Genomic DNA, 10,070 nt, shown 5'->3' with positions numbered 1-10,070 from the left:
TATGATTCTTGATGAATTTTATGTACACTGAGAGCGTATGCACCAAAGACAAATTCCTTGTGTGTCCAAACACACTTGGCCAATAAAGAATTCAGTTCAGTTCAGTTCAGTTCAGTTCAGTTCTGTTCTGTTCTGTTCTGTTCTATTCTGCTCAGGAATAATTTCCGTTGTTTCAAATCACTACAGTTTAAAAGGACTTAGGGTATAATAACCAAACAGCCGCTTAATATCTCTAAAACATTTCTATTACTGTTATTCACAATTTAAATCTGAAGCAAAATGACAATCAAATATAAGGGATATCTCTGCAAAAATCAATGCTACAGCGCGCACACAAAATCATTGACTGAAAGAATCCCAAGTAACACCTAGGATACTTAGTATCCTTGCACATAGTTAGTATATCTAGTTGTCATTGATTCAAAGCTATCTCCGTCCATTTGTAGCCACACCTGATCAATGATAAAATGAACTCGGTGCAATTTTTTTTTTCCTGCATAAATGCATCAGAGAACCGCAGCCTTCTCCCCCTCCGCTTTTTTTCATTTTTCATCCATGCTTGCCTAACGGGAATGCAAGATCATTCATTGCGACTCCTCATTAAACCGCCTTTTCTCTTTCATTAACGGTTACCAGATTTGACAAGTGGATCCTGGGCGTCTTTTTGCCCCGAAAAAGCAACTTTTTCACTTGCGTTTCCTCCAAGCGAGGATTCCCAGCAAGGTGGCAATCCCGACAGGAAACCTTGTTTAAACTAGGTTAGGTTCCCGACAGGAAACCCTGTTTAAACTCGGTTAGGTTCCCGACAGGAAACCCTGTTTAAACTCGGTTAGGTTCCCGACAGGAAACCCTGTTTAAAGTAGGTTAGGTTCCTGATAGGAAATCTTGTTTAAAGTAGGTTAGGTTCCCCACAGGAAACCTTGTTTAAACTAGGTTAGGTTCCCGACAGGAACCCTGTTTAAACTAGGTTAGGTTCCCGACAGGAAACCTTGTTTAAAGTAGGTTAGGTTCCCGACAGGAAACCTTGTTTAAAGTAGGTTAGGTTCCCGATAGGAAACCCTGTTTAAACTAGGTTAGGTTCCCGACAGGAAACCCTGTTTAAACTAGGTTAGGTTCCCGACAGGAAACCCTGTTTAAACTCGGTTAGGTTCCCGACAGGAAACCCTGTTTAAACTAGGTTAGGTTCCCGACAGGAAACCCTGCTTAAACTAGGTTAGGTTTGTTTTGTTGAAACGCACAACGGCATCTCTCTAGGTGGGCTACATTAAACCAGGATATCGCGGCTTTCCTCCCCACGCGCAGGGAGGATCGCCGGCTTCTTCTTCTCCTCTCTTCCCTTCCCAGCTGAGCCGAGTGTCTCATTTGGGGAGAGCGCAGGCTCCCAGGCCCGCCCCGCGGGAGATTTAAACGCGCCTCCGGGCGGAAGGGCCCACTTTCCGGGCGCGATGGCGACTTTGCTGGACGAGGCCATGGAGAGCTACGCTTACCCCTCGTACAACCCTTACTCCTACCGCTACCAGCCGCCCAAGAGCAAAGGAGGGCAGGGCGCCTGGCGGCACTACCAGCACCAGCATCACCACCACCACCAGCAGCCGCACCAGCACCACCGCAGCAGCGGCGGTTACTTCTCCGGTTACAGCGAAGCGGTGGCGGCGGCGGCGGCGGCCGAATACTTCGACAACTACCAGCGGGCGCAGCTGAAGGCCATCCTCTCGCAGGTCAACCCCAACCTGACGCCGCGGTTGCGCAAGGCCAACACCAAGGAGGTGGGAGTGCAGGTCAACCCGAGGCAGGACGCCTCGGTGCAGTGCTCGCTCGGGCCGCGCCCGCTGCTCTTTCGCTCCCGGGCCCGCGGAGGAGGCGGCGGCGTCGAGCAAGAACAAGGCTGCCCGGTTAGCGGCGGCGGCGGCGTCGCCGCGCGGCACGTGCGCTTCCCCCGGACCATCGCCGTCTACTCGCCGGTGGCCTCCCGACGCCTCACCGCCTTCGTGGAAGAAGCCGAAAGCCCGGAGCTTTCGTCGACGCCGCCCCCGGGCCTCGAGGGGGAAGTCGGGGAAGCCGCCGCCGCCGCCTGGCGCAAAGCCGAGGAGAGCGACGTCGAGGCCCAGGAGCGGAAGAAAGCGGCCTCGGTCCCCGACGGGGCGGGCGGTTCGCCGTCGAAGCCTCAAGCAGCCCAAAAGGAGGAGGAGGAGGAGGAGGAGGAGGACAAAAAGTGGAAAGACGAAGGCGGGAAAGCCGCCACACCGCAAGCGGCTCGGGAGGAAGCCGGGCCGAACAAGGCCCGCATGCGCTTCCAGGTGGGTTCCTCGACGGGTCCCGGCTGTCCGTCGACACCGGGCCTCAGGAGCCTCCCCGCAACCCCGCGGGCCTCAGGCACCCGCGTTCCCCCGTGCAGGGCGTGGTCGAAAAGCCCCGACGGCGGTCGAGCGACGGTGCTGGACGCCCATGGGCCGTCGCGGTTTTTCCCCCACCCCGCTTAGAGGAGCGTTGCCCGAAGCCGCCTCTGTGTAGAGAGGTATTTTTCTCCACCTCAGCAACTTCAAGATGCATGGACTTCGATTCCCAGAATTCCCTAGCCAGAATATGGCCTGGAGAATTCTGGGAGTTGAAGTCCACACACCTCAAATTTGTGAGGGTTGAGAAACACTGGTGTAGAGAGAAACTGGAGGGTGGGGGGGAAACTGCTTCGCTCCCCCAAACACAGACCGGGGGAGATGATTAATTGTAGGCCCACCCCGTGTTTGTTCTTTCTTTAAGATGGGGGTCTCCAACCTTGGCAACTTTAAGCCTGGCGGACTTCAACTCCCAGAATTCCCCAGCCAGCAGAGCAGATCAGAGCTGGCTGGGGAATTCTGGGAGTTGAAGTCCTACAGGCTTAAAGATGCCAAGGTTGGGGACCCCTGCTTTAAGAACTTGGCTTAAAATCCAAAGCCCTTTACGCGCAGAAGGGGGATTTAGCAAAAGAAAGGGTGGTAGTAGGTAGAGAGGGATTTCTTCCCTCTGGCTGAGGAAAGAGTAAGCCAAGACTTGCCTTTCTTAACTTTTTTTAAAAAAATGCTTTTAAAGGAAAACCAGGAAAAGGATTCAGACCCAAATTTGGGCTGGCTGTTTCAGACAATAACATTTCAGCCGTTAAAACACTAGAAGTGATGAATCTCCTAGTAGTAGTGGAATCCCTGGTGCTGTTCACACCTTATAAACTAAGTTTAGCAGACTTCCTGGTTTATCTCTATCTATCTATCTATCTATCTATCTATCTATCTATCTATCTATCTATCATCTATCTATCTATCTATCTATCTATCTATCTATCTATCTATCTATCCATCCATTCATTAGTCCAATTTATATGCCACCCTTCTCCGTAGACTCAGGGTGGCTTACAATGCATTATAGCAATAGCCTGCATACTTTTTTGTATATACCTGCTTAGTAGGGCTTTCGCCCTCCCCCTAAGCGGTGTTTTTTTTTTTTTTTTTTATAAAGTCATCTTATTGCCCCCACAATCCGGGTCCTCAATTTACCTACCTCGAAAGGATGGAAGGCTGAGTCAACCTTGAGCCTGGTGAGATTTGAACTTGCATTAATTGCAGGCAGCTGGCAGCTAAGTGCTAGCACTTAACAGCACTTTAGTCCGCTGCACCACTTCTATGACTCTTAAGCCATGATACGGTTTACTCCTTTGTTACCTAGATATGATTTGTGAATCCAGCAAATGTAGTTTGTACAGTTGCTCATGACATATTTAGGGCATTCAGTTAAAGCTTGACAATCTGAAGCAAACTTTAAAAGAATTATTAACTGAAATAGATGGTTAAGACCAGTGGTGGGATTCAAATTTTTTTACCACTGGTTCTGTGGGTGTGGCTTGGTGGGCGTGGCATGGCTTGGTGGGCGTGCCTTGGTGGACATGGCGGGGGGAGGGAAGGATACTTCCCCCAAAGTTGGGCCAAAGTTATGTAATTCTTTTAATAATTTTAAATTTTGTATTGGTATGTGTTTTAATTCTGGCTGTGCGCTGCCCTGAGTCCACTAGGAGAAGGGCGGTATACAAATTGAATAAAATAATAATAGTAATAATAATAATAATAATAATAATAATAATACTGTAAAATCTCCATTCCCTCCCCACTCCAGGGGAAGGATAGTGCAAAATCCCCATTTCCTCCCGATCAGCTGGGACTCGGGAGGCAGCGAATAGATGGGGGCAGGGCCAGTCAGAGGTGATAATAATAATAATAATAATTTTATTTCTATACCGCCCTTCTCCCGAAGGACTCAGGGCGGTGTACAGCCTGTTTAAAAACACAAACAAAACAACAATATAAAATTTAAAATAATTAAATAAAGTGGCTCAGATTTAAAACCCCAATAAATTTAAATATCCAATTTAAAAGCTATTGTGTTGTTAGTCCGGCCTGGCGGAATAATAGGGTCTTCAGTGCGCAGCGAAACGCCCGGAGGTCGGAGATCTTACGAATTTGATATTTACCAGTTCTCCAAACTACTCAACATTTCCGTTACCAGTTCTCCAGAACTGGTCAGAACCTGCTGAAATCCACCTCTGGTTAAGATCCTTGCAGTATCCCCATAGTCGTGTGGGTGTGATTTGGACACTTGGCTGACATTTACAGCGGTTGCAATTTCCTAGAGTCATGTGATTGCCTTTTGCCAACCTCCCCAGCAAGCTTCCGACACACACAATCTATGAAGAAGCTGGCAGGAAGGTTGCAAGTCATAGCAACTGCTCTGCTTAACAGCAAATTTTCCAGTCCCAATTGCCGTAAGTTGAAGACTATCTCTTCAGTCCTCTTCAGGATGAGCATCTCGTTCTGTCTTGACTGCCTTGGCAACTTTGATGTCTGGACTTCAATTCCCACAATTCTGGTGGAGGAATTCTAGGGACTGAAGTTCACGTCTCTTAAAATTGCCCAGACTGAAGATCATTGCTGCGTTAGGTGGTTCTTTTGGTTTATTGTGTGTGTTTGTTTTGTTTTTTAGTGTACGCTGCACAGAACCCTGTTATGAGTTGGGCAGCCCTAAAAATCCAGTAAATAAAAAATGAATGCATAAAAACTGCAAAAAAAATTCTGACTGGGATTTGAAGGAGATCTAATCCAAGGATCTTACCAGGTCATTGGGTTGAGGAAAATTGTAGGATGAGTGTAGTGGAGGACTTATTTATTTATTTATTTATTAAATTTGTATACCACCCTTCTCCTTTCGGACTCAGGGCGGTGAACAGCCAAAATAAAAACATTTGTACACAAAAGTTAAAATAATTATTTAAAACTAATTAAATAGAATTTGGCCCATAATTTAAAACATATCAATTTTTTTAAAAAAATTTGATTTATATGCCGCCCTTCTCTGGAGACTCAGGGCGGCTTACAATGCATTAAGCAATAGCCTTCATCCTTTTGTATATTTATACAAAGTCAGCTTATTGCCCCCACAACTGGGTCCTCAGTTTACCTACCTTAGAAAGGATGGAAGGCTGAGTCAACCTTGAGCCTGGCGAGATTCGAACCTGCAGTAATTGCAGGCAGCTGCTCTTAATAACCAGCTTCATAACAGGGTGCCTTAGACCACTGTACTACCAAGGCTCTTGGTAGTTAATTAAAATCAATATCAAATGTTAAAACCAACATGGAATCAGGCCAGCCCGGCTAGCTGAAAAAAGTAAGTTTTTAGGGCCCTAAAACTTACAGTAGTAGTCTTTTTTTAACCTCTGTGTTTTCTAGTTCCTAGAGCAGAAGTATGGCTATTACCACTGCAAGGATTGCAACATTCGATGGGAGAGTGCCTATGTCTGGTGCGTACAAGGCACAAACAAGGTAGGCCTTCACCACTACAATAAGTTGGGTTAGTATTCAGGATTTAGTGATGCGGTGTAGACCAGAGGTCCCCAACTTCTGGGTTGAAGCCCGCTATTGGACCGTGACCCATTGGGAGCTGGGCTGCTGAAGCAGCGGGGAAGCGTGTGTAAACTTTCTTTGCACACACATGGGATTTAGGTTGTGTGTGTGAAGCCATTCCCCCACCCCACCACTGCCAAAACCACTGGTGGTCCATGGAACCAAAAAGGTTGGGGACCCATGTTGTAGACCACAAGCTTCCTGATGTTCCAGCAGCAACTTTGGCTGGCATCTTTAGAGGCAAGCAAGGTGGTCCTGCCGATAATGTCAGGAAATCTCCCAAATCCTAACACTGCCCAAGGTAGACTTTGTTTGCTGGAGGTGGTGATGGGAGATCATCCTGCCCTGGAAAAAAAGGTTACCTTAATCTCACCCGTGGAACAGAAGTTGCCTTCGGAAATTGTGGGAGCTTCATCGCTGGAAGCTTTGAAGAAGAGATTGGACTGCCATCTTGTCAGAAATGGTGTCGGGTCTTCCTTCTTTGGCAGGGTGGGGTGCGGGTTGGACTAGATGACCTACAAGGTCCCTTCCAACTGTTATTCTGAAACAAAAAGTATATTCTCTTTTCTTTCCGCAGGTTTACTTTAGGCAGTTCTGCCGAACTTGCCAGAAGTCTTACAACCCGTACCGGGTGGAGAATATTACCTGCCAAGTAAGCAGAGCCTTTTAGGACATCATTTAAGGTAGAAGGTCCATGGGCTTCCACTGCATGAGCTTAGTTAGGTCTGCATGGTTCCTCTCGTTATTTAAAAACAAAGGTATTGGAATCCTTTCCTTTCAACCAGGCCTCTGAAACGAAACAAAGTTGGAAGGGCGCTAGTGAGGAATCCAAGCAGTAAGTTTTTGCTCCCAAAAGCAACTGTTTTGATGTTAAAAAGAAATTCTTAATCTCACCATGCGATGTTCCTTAACTCCATTAAATGTATATCTGCAGATAAAATAAATTTCAGCTGCCCTAAAATTAAGATCTGTTTTGATCGCTCCGTTTAGTTTGCTTGACTGCAGATGGAACTGCTTTGCTCCTACTTTCTGGGATTTTATTACTTCCCAGTCAAGCCCTGAGATTCCCTAGTAATCTCTCACCCAGGTACAGATCTGGTTTTATCCTACTTAATTTTGGGAAAATGAGGGAAGACTAGCCAATTGCTCCCAAGCACTGTACTTATTGGTGGAGTCAGCTGACTGAATCCACCAATTAGTGGATTGGCAGGTGACACTAATTGGTGGATTCAGAAATCTGTAAAATAAAATACCGGTAGATTCTGGGTGTGTTTTTCACACCCAGAAACAGGAAAATGTTTTTCAACTTAGAAATATTTTCACTTTGAAGGTGTATGAATTTTTTGCTCTGTAAAGTACATTTGTCTCCTTAAAGTATATGCTCACGTATGAGAAACCTGTGTTAATATCTCATTTGGTGGAACCAAGATGAAAAGTAGAAGTTCATTCTGAAATCTTAAAATATTTTTGGTATTTATTTCAGGTGATATTAGTTCATAAAAAATATGTTTTCAATGAATTAGGAATGGTGGGATTCAAAAAATTTTACTACCGGTTCTGTGGGCATTGCTTGGTGGGTGTGGCAGGGGAAAGATATTGTAAAATCTCCATTCCTTCCCCACTCCAGGGGAAGGATACTGCAAAATCCCCATTTCCTCCCGATCAGCTGGGACTCAGGAGGCAGAGAATAGATGGGGGCGGGGCCAACCAGAGGTGGTATTTACCGGTTTTCCGAACTACTCAAAATTTCTGCTACCGATTCTCCAGAACTGGTCAGAACCTGCTGAATACCATCTCTGGAATGGATAAATTTATATATTCCCAGTTAACCTAGTTTTTTAGACTGGTGGTATGAACTGCACAAACTGAAAAGGGTGTATATAGATTTTAATGTGGGGATTTTGAGCATTAGCATATCGGAGACTTCATAACTTTCCTACATAATAAAACTGAGGTAAATAGAACGCCTCAAGTCAGACTTCCTTCTTTGCAGGAATTCTTGAATATAGGAAGCACGTAGTTTAATCCTCTTTTTCCATATCCGTTTGTTCTTTCTACTGCCACATCCTTGACATATAAAAGGCTTCCCTCTTGTTAGGCCATCTGAGAGCAAGGAAAAATTTTGAGCTTTGTAATAACCATCTAGATCAGGGATCCTCAAACTTGGCAGCTTTAAGACTTGTGGACCTCAACTCCCAGAATTTTCCAGCCAGCTGTGCTGGCTGGAGAATTCTGAGAGTTGAAGTCCACAAGTCTTAAAGCTGCCAAGTTTGAAGACCTCTGATCTAGATGAATGTTTCTCAGCTTCAATAATTTACCACTTCCTTGGAGCAGATGTTTCAATGCTACTACAACTACGATTGCAACTACTAACAATAATATTGCTTAGCACATTGTAAGCCGCCCTGAGCCTCCGGAGAAGGGCGGCATATAAATCAAATTTAAAAAAAAAATAAATATGCAATCTTAGTCATCCCGCTTGCAACCGAACAGTAGGCATTAATACAGAAAACACTGACCTCCGTCGTATTGTCAACGTTTTCTTCCTCTGGAATTCATCTACAGATCCAAGTTGCTTTTATTTTCAGTTACCCTATTGCTTTTTTGTGTTGTCGATTTCAGACCTGCAAACAAACCAGATGTTCCTGCCCCGTAAAATTGCGCCATGTGGATCCCAAGAGACCTCATCGTCAAGATCTTTGCGGAAGATGCAAAGGCAAACGGCTCTCTTGCGATAGCACCTTTAGTTTCAAATATATTATTTAAGGGAAGGACACTGTCAAATTGTACTGGGCAGAAATTTTGTTTGGAAGTAGGAGGCTGCCAGGAGTGGGAAGCCTGCCAAGGAGGCTGAGAAGTGAATCAGGATGGAACCAAACATCTACCTCTTTTGTTATAATTGCATTAAAGGAGCAAGGGAATCTGCTCGGTGTATTCTGACAAACTTACATTTTATTTTGGTATGGCAGAAGCGGTCAAAGCAAGCTCAGTCTTTGTTGTTGTTATGTGGGAAGGAAACAGTCTTAATTTCTTCATAGGAGAAGCTGCTCTAGACAGAGGAATGCACTGCGAGTCAACCTCAGGCCAAATATGCAACTGTTACGGTAATGTTTCACGGTGACAATTGCCAATGCAGGCAAGCAAACCTTAACGGGAAAAGTTTTAGTTGTGATAGCACACTGTTGAAAGAACTCAAGTAGGATGGGGAAGAAGCCATCACAAATTGCCAGGATTCAGAAGTTGTACTGCAGCGCACAATGTTGTCTTCCAGCTTGTCTCCAGCTGAGTAAAACGACATAATTGTTTGGGTGCCAGGTTCATAGGCATTATTATGGATATGGGTAGAAAAGGGAGCATAATCTCAGCAGCACACCTATGAAAGGAATTGTTTTGTTGGTCGGTAATAATGCATTTCATAGATAATGCATCATTGAAGTTTAGAAACAACTAAGATTTCCTTTGCCCAGAGTCAATATGGTAATTTCATTATTTTCTTGAGCATAGATCTCTTAATAAAGTGACCATGATTATAATTGTGAGTTATTTCTACTTTGTTTTTTTCCTCCTCTTTGCTTAATGCTTATATGCATGCCAGACCTAAATAAGTCATTTTAAGTTTAAATAAGTCATTTATTCTTTTTTCTTAAAAATGCACACATTTAATGTTGAATTTGAATTCTAGAAAACAGTTCCAGCAATACAAACGTGTCAAAGAGCCGAGGTGGCGCAGTGGTTAGAGTGCAGTATTGCAGCTACTTCAGCTGGCTGCTAGTTCAGCAGATCAGCAGATCAAATCTCACCGGCTCAAGGTTGACTCAGCCTTCCATCCTTCCGAGGTGGGTAAAATGAGGACCCAGATTGTTGGGGGCAATATGCTAATGCAATATGCTAATATGCAATATGCTATATGCTAAACTGCTTAGAGAGGGCTGTAAAGCACTATGAAGCGGTATAGAAGTCTAAACAATAATAATAATAACCACCATGACAAAAAGACGCATCCACTATTAAACTGATACTTTATCACATTCTCGCCCCTACCAGATTCCAATAGATTCCAATCTTGCACGGAAGCCCTACTGCAAACACTGCTGGTGTTCAATGTGAATTATAAAAATTGATGAAAAAGAAAATTTAAAAACTGGTTGTGAA

The 10,070-nt window shown here is 44.8% G+C and overlaps 1 protein-coding gene across 1 annotated transcript; it reads left to right on the top strand.

Moving 5' to 3' along the window:
* The first annotated feature begins 1,445 nt into the window (after positions 1 to 1,445).
* ZAR1 (zygote arrest 1) lies at positions 1,446 to 8,684 on the top strand. Its single transcript, XM_070948800.1, has 4 exons — positions 1,446 to 2,297; positions 5,745 to 5,837; positions 6,496 to 6,570; positions 8,541 to 8,684. The coding sequence occupies exons 1-4, from the start codon at positions 1,446 to 1,448 to the stop codon at positions 8,682 to 8,684; spliced, it is 1,164 nt and encodes a 387-aa protein (XP_070804901.1).
* The last annotated feature ends 1,386 nt before the right edge of the window (positions 8,685 to 10,070 follow it).

Source organism: Pituophis catenifer, unplaced genomic scaffold (assembly GCF_029215685.1).
Source record: "Pituophis catenifer annectens isolate HBS135680 unplaced genomic scaffold, rPitCat1.0.hap2 SCAF_8, whole genome shotgun sequence".
NCBI classification, from domain to species: Eukaryota; Metazoa; Chordata; class Lepidosauria; order Squamata; family Colubridae; genus Pituophis; species Pituophis catenifer.
Note: the sequence above shows the minus strand (reverse complement) of the source record. Positions and strands in the feature narration are given on the sequence as shown.

Excerpts from the sequence above, each read along its gene's own strand:
- ZAR1 (XM_070948800.1), top strand. The coding sequence starts at position 1,446 with ATGGCGACTTTGCTGGACGAGGCCATGGAGAGCTACGCTTACCCCTCG. Across the intron at positions 2,298-5,744 it reads AGGCCCGCATGCGCTTCCAG|TTCCTAGAGCAGAAGTATGG; the intron begins GTGGGTTCCTCG and ends TGTGTTTTCTAG. Across the intron at positions 6,571-8,540 it reads TGGAGAATATTACCTGCCAA|ACCTGCAAACAAACCAGATG; the intron begins GTAAGCAGAGCC and ends TGTCGATTTCAG.